A 23,870-nucleotide genomic window follows, 5' to 3' on the forward strand; every position below is an offset into this window, starting at 1 on the left:
TAAAAAAGACTCTATCTGCGGGCAGTGATGCCGGTATCTGACCTTTTTTCAGAAACGAGTAATCTAACAAGTTAATATTTCCAAACCAGTAACCAGATTAAAGTTACATGTCATTGTTTTTTCCTTAGTAAAAATGTATATTTTTGCTTTCTTCTTGTCTCGGGGAGTGATGTCACGTTTGCAACAAGTCACATTTCAGCACGAGCTCAACTCACGTGTAACACCACGCAGCAACACAAACACGACAACAATGGAGGGAGGACAGAGATGCGCGTTTTCTAGCTGAGAATATAGTCATTATTTTGAGTTCCTCTCAGCTAAAGATGAGAATATTAATGTGTGTTGTTCACTCTGTGCTGGCGACAAAGTACTATCAAGCTTCAAGTGAGTTTTAAGGAGTAATCAGTAATCAGTAATCAGATTACTTTTTCAGGGTAACTGAGGCATCACTGCGCAGGGCTAAAGCCCCGGATGTTTTGCACTCCTAGCGACGCCCCTGATGGTATGAGTGCACAGCTTCTTCCAGTGGCATCCTGACACTTGGCTCAATAAGTGAGCAAATGTACCGTATTCCCTCGGCTGAAAATCTATATCGCTCATAGAGAATTTCATCAGGAAATGCCAGCGGATCAGCGCGATCTCGAAGAAGCCGCTCACATCGTAGTGCTGCCCGAATTATTCTTGCTCCCAGGTCCACCGGGTTCTCAATGAATGGTGACGCCATCTCCGAATGAGTTACACAGTGAAACAGTGCGGCGCTTTTATAGCCGATTTTAAGCTGAAACTCTGAACAGAAGCTCGTCGGGACCAGGTTATGAGCTAAGCATAAGTTACCATGGTGATCTAGCCGGTTTAAAAGAGAGCCACCTTCGCAGTACAGGAAAGCCTGGCTTTAGACTCAACATACCTCGCTAACCCACTAAACTGGCTTCGCAATACAGCCCTCTGGTTCATTTTTCACAACTTCACAGGTGTGTGTTTATCCGAACATGGTGAGCACATGCATTACCAATGTCTTCAGATTTTCATACTTTTGGGGACAAGCCACCCAAAAGGCGCTTGAGCTTTCAGCACCCCGGAGAGCAGCCTTCATGTCACCAGCGGCCTTGATGTCAATCAGTTCACTGTGATTACACGCCTTGTCCAGCGGCAATCACCTTCCCAACGTTTGCAGTTGACAGCCTCGTGAATATGAAGCCCTAGTGGCTTGCTATCGTACAGGTAATATGAGCCGGCAACACTGACAAAGGCTAAAAAATAAGGTACATTTCAAAGGCAAATTGATATATGAAATAATATATAGCTTAGAATATAAGCCTAATGCTTATTACTGCCTTACCTGAAAGGAACAACTCACACAATTGGCTAAAACAGGAAACTGACTTAAATAAAAACTATTCATGCATCAAACAAAAGAGACATGACTATAGTTGAAACAACAGTTGACTTTACTGGGTGACCAGGCTTTCTAGAGCTAACAGACTATGCCCCATCTTCACAGAGAGAGAGAGAGAGAGAGAGAGAGAGAGAGAGAGAGAGAGAGAGAGAGAGAGAGAGAGAGAGAGAGAGACTGTTTTCATCCTCACCACAAAGATAGATCACAGCCTGGAAGCTTTACCATGAGCACCTCAGTCTCCACAGTTGCTGATGGACACAAAACAAAAATTCCAGCAAAAATGGAGGAACCACTCACAAAATTGTTGAAAAAAAAGAGAAAAGATGTACAATGGTGGTCTGACTACAGACAGACAATTTGATACATGAAGTTCCAGTGAGAAGGGGTAGCTAGTAGAAATGATAGCACCAAGCCAGACTATTATTCAAGGTAGTGAGAAATGAACTGTGAGCGTCCTAAACATTCAACAAGCAGCACTGGTTAAAAGCACAACAGCTTCCCTAACATATGTAACATTAGCTTAAAAGCTGAATGAATAACGTCATGCGTGCCAATGTTTATGATTAAATGTATGAAAATCAAAGCACACCAGACACTCAATTTTTTTAAGGCACATTACATACACGCAAAAAACTCAGATCGGATTATATCACTAAGAGAGAGAGAGAAACATTGACTATGTACAGACTCAGACCACAGCCTGGCCTCAGAGAGCAGCAGACACAGACAGACCTGGCTGCCCAAAGAGCTGTTGTTGGCTCTGTCCACACAGACAAGTGGAGACAGAGCAGCACTTCCTGCTGCACTGTGACACATACACAATACATCAGAACCCAGATAATATACACTAAAATGACATATACAACCCCAGACTTCCCCAAACTCTCAGACCAACCAAAATTACATCACTTACTGGGAGAAAAAACTGTAGATGCAGCGAGATATGTAAATTCCTGCCACAGGAGAAGAGACAAGCTGCCCAACAACACCTGACAGTGAGTGAGTGAGTATTAATATACTAACATGTGGAAACATAAGCTGGAATAGCACACTGTTGGAGAGAGTAACAATACAGTATATACAAACTACAAAAACAACTACACTGAAGCTATGTAGGTCGAAATACATTTTGACCAAAAATGTAATGCTACAAAAAAAAGACCAAGGTAATTTGTCATGTTTGACAGTTGTGAATCACCCGTAATTGGGTTGGGGCAGAGGGTGGGGACTAATGGGCTAACATTCTTGTTTTTTTACAGTTTCAGAGGAATTTGCAGTACATGCTCTAAACACACAGAAATCTTACAACAGCAGTAAAATGGCACACTGTGAAGACATCTTCTTAGAGTCATACACATCCATCATCTCCCTAATATCTACTCTCCCAGTTCCTCATCAGTTGAGGAAGTATTCTCCAAGTCTTTCTCTTCAGAGAAGTCATCTAAGGACAAGGTTTGAAGTCCAAGAATACTTCTGTATGTTGTGCGTGCTTTGGCCAGTTTTGCTTCAACTTCACACAATCTTCTCTTCAGCACACAGAGTAGTCCCTCACGTCCATTCTCCATTAATCCCTCTGTACTGCCTGAGAATGTGACATTAAAATAAAAAGAAATGAGCCAAGTGATTACCAGAGAAGCAAATGGAAGAAAAGACTAGCTATTTATTGTACTTACATTTCCCACTGGTGTCTTCAGTGAGCTGAAAGGTAAACTCTTCAATGAGTCCAGCAACACTCCTCAGGTACTCCATGTGCTGCTTGACTTCGCGAACCACAATAACCTCTTCTTCTCTCAGTCTAGCCAGCAGCATGACCTTGTCAAATACATTTTTTTTGCGCTCCATATCACCATGACCTGCAATGCATTACATCAAAGTGTTATCTTACAACCTCCTATAAAAATATTGGGACTGAAGATATTGTTCATGCTGTACTACTACAATAGATAAATAAACCCTGACAGGATGAGATAGAACCCCATTGCTTCGCGAAGGGATTCGATCACATCCATTTACAAATTACTGCTTTTTTTTTTTGCATATTGCCCAGTATCTTTTTTTACATCAGATTCCAGATGTACATCAAGATGTGTGCATCAAACAATTTGTATTCAGTGCATTTCAGAGGAAGTACTTACATTCCCATGGCCAGGAGTAGTTGTCCACAGTGAGGAGTTCATTGGGAGGAGGGAGTTTTTCAGCTTCCCCCACAGTAACATTGTGGTCATTGATGGCAACTTCCAAGGCTTTCTTCTCAACAGCAATCTTTCTTCTTAGTTGATGCCTTCGCTTATTCCCACCTACAATGACAAACACAAAATGAGTGTGCACTCACACCATGACTACACAAAAGCACCATACAAAATAAGGCTTCACAATATGCATGTATGTGTTATGATTATTGTGACAGATGCTGTGTGATCATTTTTGCATCACAAGTTTCATTATCATTTAAAAAATTGTTTCGGATAGATTTCGGAATCTATTTTAAACAATCATATTGTTTTTGAAATGGAGGACACAATTGGTAGGTCAGGACATCTCTGCACTTTGCAGAAATATAGGAAATATTTGGATATTGCAATCAACTTTATTAGGATTTCGACAGTTTTTCAGTAACCTACTTCAAAACATGTTTTTACTTTGCTATTTTTACTATGTACAAATCAGTAGTGAATTCATTTTTTCACAAATCTGCATTACTAGCGGCCTTTCTGCTCTCACCAGACTGACGATACAGTTGAAATTTTCGCTGTTTGATGCCCAAATATAGCCCCTCGATGTTCCTCTGCAGGTCATTTTGGATTGTTGCTCCTTTAGACGACAACAAACAAATTAATTAATGCCCATCTCAGTTTACAATCAGCCTCTTTTCAGATCCCCAGTTCAAGAGCAGAGCCAAATGATTATTTAAAATATGCAATAATACATTTTTTTCAGTACCTGAGGTCCACTGCTGAACATCAGACACCCACTGCTGGACTGTGTCTTGCTGTAGAGATAGCTCAGCGGTGAGTCTCTCCAGGTCCTTTGTTGCCTCTGTGATCCTTTGTACAGTCTGTCCGAAAGTAATATCTGTGTTAACAAATGCTGAGAGACAGTTTAAAAACAAAAATGTTATTATACTTATTTGCCTAGTTAGTACCTTGATGTATCTTTTGGCCAGTGTCCGGTCAAGGTTTTCTGCCTTTCGCTTGTTCCAGCCACTTGCCTGGATTGTCAGCATGTCTGTGCGAACTTGACACACAATGTATGTGCAGTAATTTAGGTTCACAGTGAGGACCAAAGGTCAGATACTACATTGATCATTCTCTAATATTGTCACATAAACCTGGAAAGAATCATACACTTAATTAACGTGTCAGAAGTTAAATTATTATAAAGAAAATCCTGATCAGTGTAAAAGTGCTGACTAGACAATTGTTCTCAAAGGGAGCACCTATGCATGTAACTCTAAAGTGCAAAGGCCGAGCAGCAGTGTTCAAACCCCTTCTCAGAAGGGGGAATATGGGAAATATTTAAGTCTGGTGCTGTTAGTCTTCTCTGGAGTTGGCACCTGCAGAGATTTGACTCAACCTGATCACAAGGAAGCACTCAATTGTAGAGAGGTGCTACACCTTCTGGTTTGGTCTATGTGGAGAAGGATTCATACTGCAGCATGAGAACGACCCTAGTCACACCTCAAAGCTCTGACAGAACCACTTGAAGACCAAACACGATAATAAAAACTAGTGCTACACTCAAAACAAACAAAAAATATGTCGTCTTGTGATCTCAATTTGGACACAACTATACGTGAAAAATGCTTACCGGCTTTTGACATGTACTTGGAACATATGGCTGCTCGGGAGAGGAAGCTGTTAACCTGTTCAACCTCCTCCCCGATTGTTGTTCCAGCTCCTTCTCGATTGCGTCCCCCCCATTTTAACTGTAACACATTAACATGAATATTATCATTTGGAAAACAAAAAGTAGGGGAAGAGGACAGACAATCATGTGTGGTACAAATGGTAAGAAATATATCCAACTGTCATTATTACCTCACACATCCATGAATGCGCTTTTGCATGCATGATGGAGAGAAATGGGCGCATGTTCAGCAAGTCCTCCAACTCTGGACAGTGGTCTCTCTGCAGATATGGCCAATATTTGCAGACCACATCAGAGCAAAAAAACTGGACGGTCTGTGAAGCTAGCTGTTTCTGGAGATATAATGGGTATGCAAATATTTCTCCACGGAACATATTCAGTCCCTTCAGCAAAACCCCATGACCGCAGACAGCGACTTCAACACCTTCCTCGTCTAGTTTGCTTGCAGAGTTGTTGGCAGACTCTCGTGCTGCGGTCCACTGACTCGCACCACAACTCCCTTTCCCTGGATTCTTAAACAGATGAAGGCAAATACAGACATTTACACAGTTACATTTTACAAAATAAGCTGTAAATCATGGTATTTGACACAGTAATGCCGCTCTATTACTTAAATAAACCAAATAATGTTTAAATTTTGAAAAAAACAGGCAAGCATTCATACAAATTTGAAATTGTGGTGTTACACATGAAGAAATATAAATTTAGCTTACATGTCCAGTTGTTCCATGGATGTGATCAACAAAGGAGGACACCTCAGCATCACTGGCCAAAAAGACTCCATCACAAAAAACCCATCAGGTCTTGAAAGAAATACAGAGATGTGGGTTACATTTACTGTATAAAAGTAAGTTGTGGCTCAATAGCATTTCATTGTACATGAATGTTACACACCCTGGTTGGCTTTTGAAACGATATAATTTGCGGTTCCCATCCACTGCAACTGCCAACATGGAGGGTGTGCATGCAGGGCACTGAAAATGCTGGACCTGAGACAGCTTGTCAACCTCAAATCTGGCATAGGCCCATTCGAGGAAGGCCCTCTGCATTGTGTCCCCACATATCTTACCATTCTGAGAGCAAAAGTGAAAAAACAAAACAAAACAGTAAGTAACTGTTTCGAAGGTTGGCTTCAGACCATGGTCATGACAAAAAAAGGGCTCTGTCAAGAAATGTGTGCTGAAACTTTGGGGATTGTAAGAACAAGTCCTAACAATGAATCAGTTATCTAAAAGGTGAACCAAACAAGATAACTTGAATGATGAATCCACTCACTCTGCCAAAGAGTTTTGTCCAACACTCGAGCATGCTGACAAAAGCTTGTCTCGACATCCCTGGGGCAGTGATTTTTAGATCCTCATACGTGGTGAACAAGTCCACCATGTACAAGGTCTCAAAATTGATAGTGGCTGGCCAGTAACCACTTTCAACCAGATCACTTATGGTCACTGGCAAGGTTTTTCCACAGGAGCAGTTTACTGATGGAAGGAAGAGGTTGTATCTTCCTGAAATTTCAGAGAAAAACAATTATATCTTGTTCACAAGAACCAAAAAACATAATATGAAGAAATAAAAAAAGAAATGTTACCATTTATTCCAATTAAAATAACTGGCTTTCCCTTGGAAAAGCTTGTTTGCCCGGTGGAGCAGTCGCAGCAGGGAGGAACGATTGGTAGCATGCAATCTAAAAAGCAGAATTAGTTTACATATTACAGTAAATGAAACCAAAAACTCAACAGTGAGGGTGTTGTTTCTATCAAACAAAAATTCATCCAGCATGTTTGTTGGAGTAAACCAGGGTTTGTGTAAAATGTAAAACAGCCTATATAATCAGAGACTTAAAAACTACCTTTTTCATGATAGGAGAATTTCCCTCCCTCATGCTGCTGAACAAAAGTGGATGGCGGCAGGTGTCTGAAGAACCCCTCCACCATGGATGCTCTGTTATGAAGCACCAGGGCCTCATGTGTGGAAAGGTCACAGGCTGTGCAGTAGAGTGATCGCGGTAAACAGTCCCGACACATCACTACTGCAGCCTTGTGTCCACAATGATGGCAAACCCCCTCCTTGGGCTTCTCAGATGACAACATATTGTTCACCATGAAGGGCCTCATCACAGTCCAATTCTCCAGAGAGGAAGTTTGCCTCTTCCTCCAGTGTGAGGGGAGAGGTTGTTCAGCACCACTTCCCAAGAGGTCTCGGACATCTTGAATGAGGGAGTCTGAAAATGAAAAGGGAAGAAGGCATTGGTAAATCTGGGCAAGTACCACACAACAAATGAGGAAACAAGTATTAAGGGAAAAAACACCTAAATTTTCGATGGTCACAGTGTCTTCAGCTGTGTTAGAAGACGGAGCACAGGAGGGTGTTACGCTTGCTGAAGAAACTGCAAAAATATGAATATCCATTTAGAACCTGCTCAGTGAATAATGAATGCAACTACTGATGAAAAAACAAACAAAAAACCAACCAGTAGCTGAATCTCGTTTTCGTTGCTCCCCAGCTCTACATCTTTTTGGCAGAGGTTGACCATCTTTGTCCTCATCAAGCCAAACACACAGCTTTGTGGATTTTTTGACCCTCCTTCTGTGTGTCCATGCTGATCCACCTAAATAAACAATTAAGCCACAGAATAAACCACCATGCACCAAGATTATCGCCAACTACAAACATCTCATTATAAAACCAATGTCATAATATTACATTGTAAAAATTCAGTCTAATGGTTGTGGTCCTGTACTGTACCGACAGATCTAGAAAACCCTTTCTACATTTAAAAAAAAAAGAAAAAGAAAAGAAAGTGAAACGTTTTGACATATTGAATGAAACTCTCACTGGCTCTAACGTGTGAACTTAGCTCAGCACTATAGCTTGCATTTGAATAAAGACATTGAACCAGGTACTGTACTGTATAACGTAAAATACCAAATAATAGCCGCAGGGTCACCTTTAAACGCCGGTGCAGGTGTATATTTTGGTGAATGACCGCCGGTTCCAGATAAATGCCTGGTCTGTTAAGTGATTGAGTGATAGCCCCGGCTATTATTTGGCAATCTACGGTAGTTGCACTTTGTTTGGAGTGTTTTCAATTTTGCACCTTGATACTTCTTCCCTGCTATAAGTTACCTCAGAGTCTATTATGGTCTTAGATCTAGCATGTAATTATATGCTTTTTCCACCATGTTAATTACCTTGCACTCATCCAGGAACGCATCAACCAGGAATATGGCATCTTCGGGGTCAAGGTGATTCATTTGTTCAGCTTCAAGTTATTTTTCCACGCTTTCTTTTCCTCCTTGTTAAACCTCTTCTTCTTCTTCTTCTTCTTCTCCTTCTTTGGAGGGAGTGTGTGTGAAGGAGCGGAACGGAATTGAGTGTTTTTTCTCTATTTCTACCTATTTTTTTTTCGGGTTTTTTTCAGTGTGGTGTGTTTATGAATATAGTTGTATTAGTTTAGTGTCTTTTGTTGTTGTTTTTCTCGGTTAGTTTAGTGTTTGTGTGTCTTTTGTTTGTCAGCCCGCTCTGAGGAGCTGGGATGGCGTCCAGCAGCGATTTCTCCGCGCTGACGCGGAAGCACGGCATCAAAACCGGAGCCGGCTCCCCGTGCAGCGTGGAGGAGGTTGCTCTGGCTGTGGGTGAGATCATCGGGCACGGCTCTGTGAAGTCCGCTGCCCGCATGAACAGTGCGGTGGTTCTGTTCCTTGAAAAGGTGGAACAGGTGAACAAGTTAGTGGAGACAGGCATCACCGTGAATGGGTTGTTTGAGCCGGTGACACCGCTGATACTGCCGGCCACAAAAATCACTTTATCAAACGTGCCACCATTTATTAGTGATGAATTCCTAATAAAAGAGCTGTCCAGACATGGAAAAGTGGTGTCACCGATAAGAAAGGTGTTGTCAGGCTGTAAGTCTCCGCTGCTGAGACATGTTGTGTCTCACCGCAGACAGCTGTTTATGTTACTTAACAACAAAGATGAAGAGTTTGACTACCGCTTCGAACTACCGGGGCGAAAGAAAGATCCAGGGTCTGCAGAAAAACAAGTGGCGGAGATGCAGAGCCAGGCTGAAGAGAGCACTGAGGTGAGTGGTGAGAGGGGGGAGGTGGCAGAGGAAACGAGTGAGGCGACTGGTAAGGATGAAGTGCCAGGTGATTCTTCAGGAAAAGTAGCAGATGAGGTGGACAAAGATGTGGGTGAAACAGGTGGAGGGAAAGAGGCAGGCGACGTTTCTGGTGAAGTGGGTGAGGGAAACAAAACAACAGGTGAACTAGAGGAGGGAGGTGAAGCAGGTGAGGAAGAGGCAGACGAGGCTGCAGGTGAGGAAGAGGCAGGCGAGGCTGCAGGTGAGCCAAGTGAAGCAGGTAAAGTAACAGATGAGCTGTGTGAAAAGGTTGAGGTCGTCGGTGACCAGTGTGAAGTAGGTGAGGCAACAGGTGAGCTGTGTGAAGCAGGTGAGGCGACAGGTGAGCTGTGTGAGGGGAACACAGGAGCTGAGGAGATGGAGGCCTGTGGGGCTGTGTTGGTGTCTGCTCCTCCTAAGCAGCGCAGCAAGAGGAGGAACATGCTAATTGTGGAGGTCGGTGGTAAAGCTGGACGTCTGGCAGGTAAACCGAGTGCTGCAGAGAACAGAGCAGCTCTGTATGACAGCAGTGACAGTGAAGGGTGTGTGTCTGACAGCAGTGTCCTGTCTCTCACTCAGCAGACTGCTGCTCAGGTGTATCCTGCAAACTTAGTGAAGTCTTTTTTACAACAGACCAAAGGGTTGAGGAACATAACCTTAGAACATCACTTCCCTGATTTGCAGGGTTTTTATGATTCCATTAGACATGTTGTAAAACACAGATATGAGTCAGACTTGACAGACCAGGAAGTATTCAGACTGAAAAAACTGATCAATAAAGTCAGGAAACAACTTGGTTTTTAATGACGATGAATGAACAGATTTTATTTTTATTTATTTCATTGATTGTCTTTAGTCTTGTTTTTAACATCTCCATCATTATGGATGTTTTTAAAGTAGGCAGTTTAAATGTTAATGGTGCTAGAGAGATACGAAAGAGGGCAGTAGTTTACGAAATGGCAAAACTGAAACACATTGATGTCCTCTTTCTACAAGAAACACACAGCGATGCTGGAAACGAGGCAGACTGGAGCAGAGAATGGGAAGGAAAAGTGATTTTAAGCCATAACACCACCCTCAGTGGAGGAGTGGGCTTCCTGTTCTCTGGAGGTTTTACTCCAACCTCTCTGGAGGTCAAACATGTTGTGGAGGGGAGGTGCCTTTTAGTCAAAGCCCGTTTTGAACATTTTAACGTGGTTTTTATCAACATCTATGCTCCAAACAACGGTACAGAGAGGAAACACTTCTTTGAAAAGGTGAATGATGTTTTAAGCAACTGTGACTCGGAGGATTATTTATTCATGGGTGGGGATTTTAACTGTACTGAAAATGAGATTTTAGATCGCAACCATGCAGAGCCTCACCCAGTATCCCAGCATGCCTTGAGGCAGCTGGTCTCCTCCTGCGACCTGGTGGACGTGTGGAGAAGGATGCACACAGGCTGCAGACAGTACACATGGTCCCACGTTAGAGAAAACAGAATCTCTTTGGCCAGACTGGATCGTTTTTATGTTTTTAAATATAAAATCGGTGTTGTTAAAATGTGTAAAATTTTACCAGTTGGTTTTACAGACCATTCATTGGTTTTATGTAACGTTTTTATCAGAAACATTTTACCTAAAAGCGCCTATTGGCATTTTAACTCTGTTTTAACTGTTGATAAATCTTTCAGAGAGGCTTTTAGCTATTTTTGGAATGATTTTAGACAGGAAAAAAAACGAGTTTGTCAGTCTGAGGCAGTGGTGGGACCATGGAAAAGTGCAAAATAAACTTTTTTCTGTCAGCAGCACACGCTCAATGTCACACGTGACATCACCAGATCTATCAGAGATCTGGAGACTGATATTGTGGATCTCGAGTGTGTGAGTGAGTCCACAGGAAATCGAGGATACATTGAAATCCTCAAGACTAAAAAGGTTACTTTAGCCAACCTGCTGGACACTAAAGTACAAGGTGCACTGGTCCGGTCCCGGGTCCAAAACATCACAGAGATGGATGCTCCATCAAGTTTCTTCTTTGGACTCGAGAAGAGACAAGGACAGAGGAGACAGATCCACTCTCTGCTCTCTGAGACAGGACAGGAGCTGACGGAGCCGGGCATGATCAGGAGAAGAGCTGTGGAGTTTTATACCTCATTGTTCAAAAGTGAATACAAGATCAATGAAGAACTGATGGACGAGGTCTGTGGAGGACTTCCTCATATGTCCAGAGAGGCTAACTCAGAGCTCGACAGCCCACTGACTCTACAGGAACTGTACGCTGCGCTGCAGAGCATGCAGGGGAAAAAGGCTCCAGGCATCGACGGCCTCACAGTCGAATTCTACAAGGCTTTCTGGAACATCTTGGCCCAAGACATCTTGGATGTCTTTAATGAGAGCCTGGAGTCTGGATCCCTGCCTCTGTCCTGCCGCAGAGCCGTCATCACCCTCTTGCCCAAGAAAGGAAACCTGCAAGACATTAGAAACTGGCGTCCTGTCTCCCTCCTCTGCACGGACTACAAGATACTGTCCAAGGTCTTGGCCAAGAGACTCAGAGGAACCATGGAGCAGATCCTTCACCGGGACCAGACGTACCGTGTGCCCGGCAGGTTTATGGTAGATAATATCTACCTCATTCGGGATGTTTTGGAGGTCTCTAGTTCATTAGGCATAAACACTGGGTTGATCTCATTAGATCAAGAAAAGGCTTTTGACCGCGTTGAACACGACTTCCTTTGGGAAGTCATGGAGAGGTTTGGGTTCAGCGCTGGTCTCATAGCCAAGATCAAGGTGCTGTACAGTGACATTGAGAGTGTGCTGAAGTTTAATGGTGGCTTGTGTGCTCCTTTTAGGGTGCATAGAGGTGTCCGGCAGGGCTGTGCTCTGTCGGGGATGCTCTATGCACTCTCCCTGGAACCCCTCCTACAAAAGATGAGATCATCTGTTCGAGGCCTGGTTTTACCTGGTTTTAACAGTAGCGTTGTTTTATCTGCTTACGCTGACGATGTCGTTGTTTTTATCAAAGATCAACAAGATGTGTGTATTTTAAACTCTGTAATCGAGAAGTTTTCTGTTGTGTCGGCTGCGAGGGTGAACTGGAGGAAGAGCGAGGCTCTTGCTGTTGGTGAGTAGCGTGAAGGCCTCCCTGTTCTCCCTCAAAGCCTGATTTGGAAAAGAGAAGGCTTAAAATATCTTGGAACACATAGGAAACAGCGACATAGAAAAGAAAAACTGGGAAAACATTATAGAAAAAATTGACAGTAAACTAGCTAAGTGGAGGTGGCTCCACTCACAAATGTCTTTTAGAGGGAGGGTCCTAGTTTTAAACAACCTGGTGGCCTCTCTATTATGGCACCGGCTAGCCTGTCTGGACCCTCCATCAGGTCTCATTGCTCGAATTCAGGCAAAGATGGTCAATTTCTTCTGGAGTAAAATGCATTGGGTTCCACAGTCGGTGTTGTTTTTATCCAGAGATGAGGGGGGCCAGGGCCTGGTCCACCTGGCCAGTAGAACAGCCACCTTCAGGATCCAGTTCTTTCAGAGATATCTGACTGGACCTGAGGATCTGGTGTGGAGAGACGTGGCCGGCTGCATACTCAGGCGTGTCAATAACCTGGGGCTGGATGCTGCTCTGTTTTTAACTGATTTTAAATTTCTAAAGTTAGGTGGGTTGCCTCCTTTTTATCAGGGTGCTTTTAAATCCTAGGCGCTGTTTAAAAGTGAAAGAAGTGAAAAATGTGACTCTCTGTACTGGTTGTTAAAGGAGCCTCTGATCTGTGGTGCCAGGCTGGACGTGTGCTGCAGCGCCGTGCCTGGGCTGATGGGGGCGCTGTGCAGCTCAAACATTGTCTGCCTAAGCCAGCTGGTAGACGCAGCAGGACCGGCGCTCACAGACAGCCAGGCTCTGAGCTCGGTGCTGGGGGTGCGGTCTGTCCGCTTGATACAGAGGAGCCTGGAGCTCTGGAGGAGAAGGCTGACAGAGAGGGAGAAAGTCCTCCTCCTCAAACACAGCAGGGGAGGAGCTGAGCCCGAACCGACAGATCCCTACCCAGAGATCCACCTGTGCCCTGGGTTCACGGAGCTCAGCGGCCCTCTACTGAAACACAACAATGAAAAAAAACTAAGCCTGCACAAGGCCGACAAAAAGTCTCTGTACACAAGTTGTGTGAAAACTATAAACAGAACGCGGCTGTGCGACAGAGCAGAGTGCGTGTGGACTGAGAGGCTGGGCGGGCTGAGCCCTCAGTGGAGAACTTTATACAAACCTCCTCTAAAAAAGAGAACCGGAGATCTCCAGTGGAGGATTTTACATGGTGCCATTGCAACCAATGCCTTTTTATCTGTTATTAACCGTAGTATTGTAAATGAGTGCCCTTTCTGCAGGCTGACCGAGAACATTTTTCATGTTTTTACTGAGTGCAGGAGATTGGCAGAGATTTTTAATGTTTTAACCCGTGTTTTTAACCTTTTTGGTGTCCTGTTTACTGCCCCCGTTTTTATCTGTGGAGTTGGTTTTAAAAAAACAGAAAAAACAAAGTGTCAGCTCCTAAACTTTTTAATTGGCGAAGCTAAAATGTCGATCTACTTGACTCGTAGGGACAAACTGCAGGGTGGGCCGACTCTTGACCCTGTGACCCTGTGGAGGCACAACGTGAAGGCCAGACTGAGGCTGGAGTTTTGCTTCCACAGGATCACAGGGAACATTGATGTATTTGAGCAGCAGTGGGCTCATGAGGAGCTGCTGTGCCGGGTGACCAGTAGAGAGCTAAAATTTGCATCATTCCTCATCTGAATTATTGATTGCACAACTGTTTTCTGGTTTTTAATCAACTGTAAATAAAGTGCTGTTAAAAATCAAAATCTTCTTCTTCTTCTTCTTCTTCTTCTTCTTCTTCTTCGTGGGGCCATGATGACGCGACTAAACCCATAGACATATAAAGAGTAGACGCCTCATCGACCGCTACTGCCTATTGGCGCTGACGAGCCGTGGGCCGCCATCTTGGACCGGTCACCCGCTCCACTCCGTGTATCTGTTTGGCAGTTCAATGCGCACTTAATCAATCATGACTCTGTATTCTAAACTGATTTTCCCGCGGGGTTTTCTTTGCTGCAAACGTCATACATGTAGCTATGATACAGATAACACGGTTCGGCGAATTTTAATATTCATAGTGGAATTAACAGTAATAGAATATTCAGATATATGATATATGTGATGTATGATAGGTATTTTGCAAACACTATAAATATAAACAATAGAAATCATAGAGTAATCTATATCTATATATCTCTATATATATATATCTCTATATATAGATATATATATGATAAAATCAGAAAATTAAAAAATATATAAATCAGAGTAGCTACCAATATAATTCACATCAGGACAGAGAGAGAGATGCCCCAAATAATTTCTCTGGAAGGACTGTGTTGGCCCAGCTCTTGAGCTATAAACAAAACAAGAGAGACACAAGGTGTAAACTGCAAAAATGAAACAATTTATTAACCAAATAACCAAACAACAGAAATTTTAAATATTATTTAGAAAAGAAAACTAAAAGCCCCCACAATACTAGACAATCAGTGCAGACAGTTACCATGATACAAAAGACAGGAGGGAATATGGCACCATCACGCAAAATAGGACATAAGCAGAAGAGTAATACAAAACAATGACAATTGTTTACAGATTGTGCAAACTTTATTGTTGTATCTGTGGTAAGAGACCAAGTGGTTACGCAGTATGTTATATGTAAGAAAACCATAGCATGAAAATAAATTTTAGCAGCTTCAGGTGTGAGATATTTGCGAATAAATACAAAATACAAACTTGTTTAACTTTTTTTTTTAAGCTGAGTTGAGTTTATGATGACAGCAAGATATTTAAAACTGGAGACCACTTGCAACTTCTCCCCTGATACAAAAATTGAATTTTAAACTAAACAAACACATGGTGCCCATAAACAGAATAGCTAAAAAAAGATGAAAAAAAAAAACAGGGCATCTCTACGGAAGCGCATTGCATTCACTGGATAAAAAAAAAATTAGACACCTTATCTCGTAATTACGAGAAAAGATCTCGTAATTATGAGAAAAGATCTCGTAATTACGAGATTAGGATCTCGTAATTATGAGAAAAGAATCTCGTAATTATGAGAAAAAAATCTCGTAATTACGAGAAAAGATCACGTAATTACGAGATCTTTTCTCATAATTATGAGATGAGGAGAGGTGCCACATTGGCCACTGCTTCACTCATAACCTCTAACTGCACATCCATGAAGAGGTAAATTCATATGTATGTCTATATGAGTAAATTAAAATCTTAGTTTATTTACGACTGTGGCTTTGTTACGTTTTGTCATGTGACGTCGTTACCGTGGCAACAGAAAAGCTGACGTGGATGATTGAGTTCTTGTTATTGTTGTTAAGCTAGCATACAGGTAGCGTAGCTAGCTAACAAGGAGACTAACGATTGTTGATGATGCTGTAAAACATATGTATTTCAGGAAACCGAGGAAATGGCAGGGCAAACGTCGCATGACAGTGGTTTGTGGGATTTTCTTCGAAAGCGAGGTGTTGCAGAAGAAAATATTGACCGAATGCAACAAGACAAGGTAAGGTTAATTCCACTTTTCATGGCAAGAACCCAGATATTAGCGTTATTAACTTTATTAGTCATTAACGAGTTGTAAGGACAGATTTGAATTATGAGCTGATAAAGTCTGTGGAATAAGAGTGTGTGTATTACTCTTTGTAGACTTTAAGAAGAGGTGACGTTGTTGAATATGGAAAGAGAAGATCTGAAGTTTTAAAAAAGGCCTTACTGAACATCCGAAATTGTCCTGTATGATTACAAAGGCTTCTATAGCCTACAAGTATTGACATAATGAAGAATTTAATAATCCAGGACTGTGTAGTTTTACAACTTTATTGTATCTTACTGTGGCTAAATATTTCTTGCTGGTAAAAGTTGGGAAATGACAACGTTGAAAAAAAGTGTGTTAAATTCATAATTGCAGTTATTTGGTATATAATAGGGCTGCATAATTTAAACAAAAATATATCTAATTGCAATTATTTTGACTGATATTCCAAATGTAATATGATTTGTTAAATTACAGGGATCTGTAGCAAACAGATCCTTGTAAACTGTCATGTATGTCAAATATGATTTTGGATCAGGCCATCTCTGTCCTGGAAAAGGAGAGGAGGAGGAGAGAAAGAGGTAGGGAAAGACAGGAGGGGGAGAAAAGCAGAGGAGGATGGGTGAGGTTAAGAAGCAGAGGAGGAGGTGTAGGAGGAAGTTAAGATGGAGAGGAGGAGGAGGAGAGGAGGAGGATAAGAAGCAGAGGAGGAGATGTAGGAGGAGAGGAGAGGTGGAAGGTTGGCCAGGACATCACTGCAGAATCACAATGTTTACTCTAAGATGCTAAGAGAATTGCAGAGGTTCATATTGCAATTTCAATTAAATGTCAATGTATTGTTCAGCCCCAGTATATAAAAGTAAACTGACACTCAGGTAGAAATTAAGTGGCAGTTCATTTAAAGTTAGCATATGTTTTTGTATGTTTCTTCACAGATTGACTCATCGCTTGTCAGAGAAATAGAAGATGCCTACCTTGCACGCTATATACCAGTTTATGGGGACAGGATTGCTCTGAGGCGATACTGTCTGGACAAAGAAAAACAAAAAGACAATAGTTCAAGGATGTCCCTTCTTGAAAAACTTCGAAAGAAACTAAAGACAGCAACAGCAGGTCAAGATGAGGAGTCTGAACAGGAACCCTGGCCTGCAAAGAGTGCAAAAAAACCAAGCCGTGATCGTTCTAAAAATGCTGTGAAGAGTTCAAGAAAAATTGAGTTAGGGTGGATCCATGAGGGAAAACAAATGAGAAAGCGTTCTGGTGGTGGCACCAGGGTACTTGAGGTATCCAAGAATTCAACCAAAACAGACATTTTGTCACATGCCAAAGAACTGTTTTTTCCAGGTGGTGAATCAACAAAAGGAAAATGGGAAGACTTCCTACACGATATTTATGACTTTAAGGAGTCACGCCTTGATGAGAGCAGTACTGTTGGTGAGTTGTACACAGTGTCAAAATTTGGGATTTTACGATTCTACCTAAACACAACATGCCTCGTTGACTCATCCGACGCAGAAGTGGACAGGAAAAGGGACAAGTGTGGTGTCACTATTGTAGAGCAGCAGAGACAGACCAATTCTGATGAGCACCAAGAAAAGCCAGCCAGACTGAATGAATCACAAAGAAAACAATCTGGTACAGCTGAAGACTCAAATGTTGTTGATCTCACCTCTGAGTTTGATAATTCAGAGGTGATTATTGGTGGTCTTGTAGGTGCATCCTCTGCAAGCCAGTTGGATGACACTGTTCCATTTTTCTTTTCCACTGAGGATATTATCAGTGTTGCCTTTACTACAGTCTCTTCTGTCTCAGAGGATGATATTGACTATGCTGTCCATTCAGGTGGTAATCCACATAATGACCCTCCCTCGGAGATTCAGCTGGATGATGCTGTCCCAGTTTTCACTGCAGTCGAGGAAGTCATCAATGATGCCCCCTCCACATCCACCCCTGTGTCAGGGGACCATGATCAACATACTGATGACTACTCAAGTTTTGATGCAGGCTTTGACCAACATCATGTGAATCTTAAACTACATAGAGTAAATCTCTTAGAGGAAATGATTTGCTAATTCAAAGATGAGTCAATTTTGAAGTACCCTTTAAAGTTTGCTTTTGTTAATGAATGGGGTGCAGATGCAGATGGTGTGTCCAGAGATGCCTATGCCGCTTTTTGGACAGAGTTCTTGGATTCTGCAGCAGAGGGGGCGGAAATGAGGGTGCCATCCCTATCACCAAAATGGCAGGAGGAAGAGTGGAAAGCTGTGGGAAGAATATTGGCCAAAGGATTTGTGGATCAGGGATACTTTCCGCTGCGCCTTGCCCCAGCATTTACCACAGCAGTAATATTTGGAGAGCATGCTGTATCTACTGATTCACTGTTTGAATCTTTGATGCTGTACCTGAGTCAGTGTGAGAGAGAGCTCATAACCGCTGCCTTAGAGGGAGACCTTGATAGTGATGGCCAGGATGAGTTATTAGATCTGCTGGATCGCCTGGGAGTGAAAGCTGTTCCATCACAAGCCAACCTAAAAGCCGTCCTCCTTCAAGTGGCACACAAACAAATAATACAGCAGCCAAAGTATGCTCTTGATAACATGTCAGCAGTTGCAGCACAACTCCTGAAGACCACCATAACCACAACAGCAAAAATACAGATCATGTATACAGACAAAAAACCAACTTGCAGCAAAGTCCTGAAGCTAATTGAAGCAAGTCCAGAGACTCCAGCTGAGAGACAAGCCCTTGGATTTTTACAGCAGTACATACGAGGACTGGATGAAGTGGGTCTCAGAAGGTTGCTGAGATTTGTGACAGGCTCTGATATCATTTGTGTCACAAAAATAGAGGTCATATTTACAGTTTTGGAGGGACTGCAACGTCGACCAGTTGCACACACCTGTGGATCAGTATTGGAGTTACCCTGTACATATAACTCCTACCCAGAGCTACGCGTGGAGATGGAGAATGTACTGATGAGTAACTATAACACTATGGATATTGTGTAGTGAGAAATGACATGTAATTGGTGTACACACCAGGCAGGGTCCATATTGACATTTTGAATGTAACCGAACTGCACTCTTCAATATTATAAACCTCAGGCAGAAGAAGATTTGAAGAATGTTTTGTGTCAGAAATGAAGTCCCAAAATGCTGAGCCAAATTGCACTTTTTTATATCAGTCTCTTATAGAAGTTGTACAGTTCATAGCTATTTGACTCTGCATAAGAAGCCATGAGGTAACCTCAAGAGATTTTTTTTTTGTTGTTGTTGCAGTTTGCCATGCAGTTCAAATTGTTAAAACACATTTTGATGTGAAGCTATTGCAAGTAATGTGTCTGACACAGAAACAACTACTGTAAGTTAAAACAACTTGTGGTTATATCACATATGAGCAAATTCATATCTGAGCAATGTAAACATACAGTGTGGCTCAAGGGATGCTGAGTTCGTAGGCAATGTTAAATCTGGTAATGTTATAGTAAATCCAGAGGCCATTTGTCAGTTATGATCATGTGTTTGACAATATCATTCAGTGTGAACGTTTTATGCATTAGAAAAGAGCAGTTGTGTCATGTTAATTCATAGTTGTCTGCTTGTGCTCTTATAAGTGTGTCTTTGAAGTGCCACAGCCCCTCACACACTGATGGGTTCATGTTTAATTGAACTAGAGGTCATTTTTTTTTTTCAAAGTGATGGTTTCAAAGGCATGTGGCTGCTCCTCACATCACATAACTTGAAAACTTGAAAGTACCAGCAGTGCGTTCTGTGTTTTTAATTTAACTCATAGAGTTATTATGAGTTCTATTCAAATTAGAAGCAAGAGTTTTATACAAATAACTGAAAGGGTTGTTCTGGGTGGGGCCAATATTATGTTGGTAGGCTGCCCCAATTAACTTTTTGATAAATTAAATGTTAAATTACTATGTTCATAGTAAAGGCAAGTCCTGTTAGTGGTTGTTGTTAAATGAATTACGATGTCCTGACTTTATACTTCAATGTCGATTGACTTAAGTGCCATTAATTAAATGTGTTCTTTACTTCATCTTGTGTGAATTTTCTTTTGTGTTAGGTGCCGGTTATCAATATGTATTCAGTTGATACAACAGAAATTACAAAAAAGTTTTTGTTTTTTAGAAACTTTATTGCATTCAACAAAATGTCACATTAGTGATATTAGTATACACTCATCATTTGCTGTCTAATGTAATTGTTCAGCATTTTAAAGTGACCGATAATCCTGAAGATGACTTCCAGAGTGTTTTAATTTCAACATAATGTCCAAAAGATTTGGGCACTGTTGCTACCAGTTGGTCCCTTAATAAATCAGGAAAAGGATTGAATCAAAGAAATAATAGGGCCAAAATGATTTAGTTTTTTGATAAAGCCCACAGATTGTATACATTATCTGCATAATCAACGCATTAAACACATACCTCATGACTTTCAATAATCGTCATAATAAAATGACATTCAGTAGAATATGGGTACATTTGCAATTGCCACAGCCACGTTGATTATAAAACATTAATTAGACATTAACAGACAAAAATAACAACTGACAGACAATTTGAAAGTTAAAATTCACTGGCAACTGTGTCTTCTAGTCTGGCAGATTTGAAAGTTGGTTATCTGTTCAGGTCTCTGTATGTCTGGGAACAACCTCAAACACAGAAAAGAACATGGCATTGTTACTCCTTAAATGAAAACCATAAAAATCTGAATGTATTGGTGGTTTTAACCAGGATTAGAATTATGACAAATATTATAGTAAGTTGATTATTCACAAATGAACACACAAAGAATCAAAGTAGTTTTAACACACTTTATTATCGTTGATACATGTTAATTGTTGAGATACATTTTTTGCTTTTGTTGCTGGTGTTAGTATACTGTGGTTCTAGGCCTACTTAGCCAGTGATTCTTGGTCTCGGGGTCAGTATAGACCCCACATAAGAAGTCACTGGATTAATTACAAGGGTAACAAGATGAGAGGACAGGATATGACATAATATTGTGATTATTTAAAAACTTTCTTAGCATTTCTGCTGATTAAGTCAATCAACAGAAGATCAATAAGCTATAAGCTGATAACTGAATAAGTGTTTTAGTCTTTATCAAGCAAAGATGTAAAGAAAGAAAATAAGCCTGTTTTAGCTTCTCAATGTGATGATTTATTGCTCTTATTTGTGGCGCTAGATATAGAGTTAGGTTTTCATAGATATATATATATATATATATATATATATATATATATATATATATATATATATATATATATATATATATATATATATATATATATATATATATATATAAATATATATATAAATATAATGGGTCAAAAATGTGGAACCACTTTATTATTTCTTTGGCACTATACTTACTTTTAAAGCTGAGTGTGGATGTAGGCCCTTAGGAAAAGGTAGAGTTCAACTGCCTCCTCGGAAGAAGTAGGTGGATGCAGATAGTTTTCTGACATTGCAAGGCAACAAATGTCAAAAACAGTCTCATCACATGGATGTGGACCTCTTGGCAGGCATTCCTCTCTACAAGCCTGTATCTGCTGATGGGAAACTGCCTTGATGTAGTCTGTGGTTCCAAACAGCTGGGGAAGGCTGTACATCAGTAGTGGTCGTCCACTTGGGGAAACTGCATTCCTACTGGGGCGAATTCTGTGGCAATTCCACAGGTGAGCGACGTCCTGCAGCTCTCTCTAGAAGACGAAAAGCAAATGAGACAAAAAAAAATAAAAAAATAAAATTAGCCTAAACTTGCACATCTTTTCAATTATCCCATACTTAAAGGGGACATATTATGGAAAATTAACTTTTTGAGGGCTTTTATATGTATTTTGGGGAATTTGGCTTGCCTCCTGATCCACTTACAGTGAGGTTTTACAACCTCCTCATTGTTGTGTGAGCTGGCTGTATCGAGATGCCTGTGGTTTAACGAGCAGATCAGGATACTGTGATGTAACAGTATATCCACATTGGATTGGCTCATTGGCATCACCATGGTGACAAAGAACATATCATCACAGGCACTGAAAACACTGAAACATCCTGTTCTGAGTAGGACTGATAGAGAGGGGTTTTGAGGCAGGCTACAATACAGGTTCAGGTGGTGTTTCAACAAGAAACTTTACAGAAATGTCCTAGAGGCCTATAAGAAAAGCATGATATGTCCCCTTAAGTGATACTGCAGTCATTCTCTTCTCCCCAAAGAAGCCGTGAAGGGATTCTAATAAATTTGATAAGGACAGTCTTTCTGCCAAAAATTCATTCTAAATCTCAGCTGAAGCTCTTGTGAGGTTTGAACATACAAGAATTAAGCTGGTGTGAATGTGAGTCTTTTTGCAACAAAATTTCTTAAGCAGCTCAGGAAGAAAAAACTTTGGGATTCATGTTCACATTGGAATTGTGAATATATACAGCATGGAGAGGACAAATGATCACAGCTGCAGTAAACAACTAGCACAACTGGGCATATGAACAGTATTGTTATAATTAGTTATTGACAGAATAAAAAAACAGTCTGGTCCAGTGAAGTTAACAATTAGACCTAATTCATTACTCATTTAAGTGTTTTCTTAATTCAACCAAAAGGGGAGGAAGACTTACCTCAATTATTTCCAAGCATGTGAACTGTATGAGATTTTTGTCAATGAAGTCCCCTGAGAATTGGTCATGGTCCTTTAAATCTTGAAAAACATTGATCCAGTATTGAGCATGGTGTTTTCTTAAAAATCCCCACCACTGTTCAATCCTTTGGTTATGATTACTTGACCCGGTGATGTAGCATCTCTCACTGAACTCGTCGTCATGGGAACCTCTTAAAAACATCTGCATCTGCTCCACTGAGCGGTTCTCAGTGCCCAGGTCTGCCCTGATTCGTGTGGGAGTGCCGCTCCTGTCTTCTACTTCATCAATGAAGTAACCAGAAATAACTCTGGGGTTGCTATTTGTGGTGTAAGCATGCAGCCACATGACCATACGCGAAAATCCATCAACGGCACCGTTAATGCATATTCCATATGGTTTCAGTTTGTCGTACGAATCGACATGCCATAAGAAGTTACGGCCTGGGTTTGTGTACAGGCGTCTTCTTAGACGGTTCCGTTGCCTCAGCTGTACTCCTTCAGGATCTAGGATTTTTAACAGGTGCCGTACAGTTCTCTGAGTCACGACCAAACAAGATTGAATGCATTTCAAATGCATGAATTTGTATCCATGAAGCATCCCGTGTTGGTTTAACTGCTCCTGCAGAAAGAGAGCGTCATCCAGCACGTTAGACTGGGCTTTCCGCCTGAACAATCCCAACCTCTTGAGATGCCTGCGCAGTGTTGACATACTAATATTTATGCCATCCTCATTTTCAAGAAATCTCAGTATGTCCCAGTGTCTCAAACCGAGAAGGTGGTAATAGCAGATTAACTGCGATAGCGCCATCATTGCCACTGAGAGAGTACGGACGTTCAGTTTTTCTTTATCTTTTCTCGTAATTACGAGATCTTTTCTCATAATTACGAGATCTTTTCTCATACTTACGAGATCCTGATCTCGTAATTACGAGATCTTTTCTCGTAATTACGAGATCTTTTCTCATAATTACGAGATCCTGATCTCGTAATTACGAGATCTTTTCTCATAATTACGAGATCTTTTCTCGTAATTACGAGATAAGGCGACTATTTTTTTTTTTATCAAGTGAATGCAATGCGCTTCCGTACATCTCAAAGGCAGCCAGGTCTTAAATAATCCGGGGAGGACTGATCAGGTGCTTCCAGGGGTATTGATTATAACTCCGTTTACCAGGAACCTGCATGATGACAGACAAACATAAAGAAAACACACA

At 41.3% G+C, this 23,870-nt stretch overlaps 1 protein-coding gene and 2 long non-coding RNA genes across 11 annotated transcripts in view; 1 reads left to right on the forward strand and 2 right to left on the reverse strand.

Moving 5' to 3' along the window:
- LOC115584345 (uncharacterized) overlaps positions 1–20,058 on the forward strand; it is a 64,711-nt gene extending 44,653 nt beyond the window's left edge. The window contains exons 1-4 of one of the 9 annotated variants that reach the window (XM_030421695.1): positions 4,330–4,404; positions 15,874–15,981; positions 16,947–17,445; positions 18,148–20,058. In XM_030421695.1, the coding sequence (XP_030277555.1) occupies positions 15,886–15,981; positions 16,947–17,445; positions 18,148–19,019 (1,467 nt within the window). In that variant the 5' untranslated portion in view covers positions 4,330–4,404; positions 15,874–15,885 and the 3' untranslated portion in view covers positions 19,020–20,058. Of the gene's footprint in view, positions 1–4,329; positions 4,405–15,567; positions 15,651–15,742; positions 15,982–16,698; positions 16,814–16,946; positions 18,054–18,147 lie in introns of those variants that run through there. The other 8 variants (XM_030421694.1, XM_030421701.1, XM_030421700.1 and 5 more) reach the window with 8 other exon arrangements.
- Positions 1,595–3,773, reverse strand: LOC115584346 (uncharacterized). Its single transcript, XR_003984523.1, has 3 exons — positions 3,532–3,773; positions 3,070–3,249; positions 1,595–2,978 (listed from the first exon to the last, which is right to left on the reverse strand). It is a non-coding gene; the product is annotated as an uncharacterized LOC115584346 (long non-coding RNA).
- Positions 20,059–20,459: 401 nt separating the features above from the next.
- LOC115585805 (uncharacterized) lies at positions 20,460–22,769 on the reverse strand. Its single transcript, XR_003984768.1, has 3 exons — positions 22,637–22,769; positions 21,401–21,729; positions 20,460–20,676 (listed from the first exon to the last, which is right to left on the reverse strand). It is a non-coding gene; the product is annotated as an uncharacterized LOC115585805 (long non-coding RNA).
- Positions 22,770–23,870: the final 1,101 nt, after the last annotated feature.

This window comes from Sparus aurata, chromosome 7, assembly GCF_900880675.1.
Source record: "Sparus aurata chromosome 7, fSpaAur1.1, whole genome shotgun sequence".
NCBI lineage: Eukaryota > Metazoa > Chordata > Actinopteri > Spariformes > Sparidae > Sparus > Sparus aurata.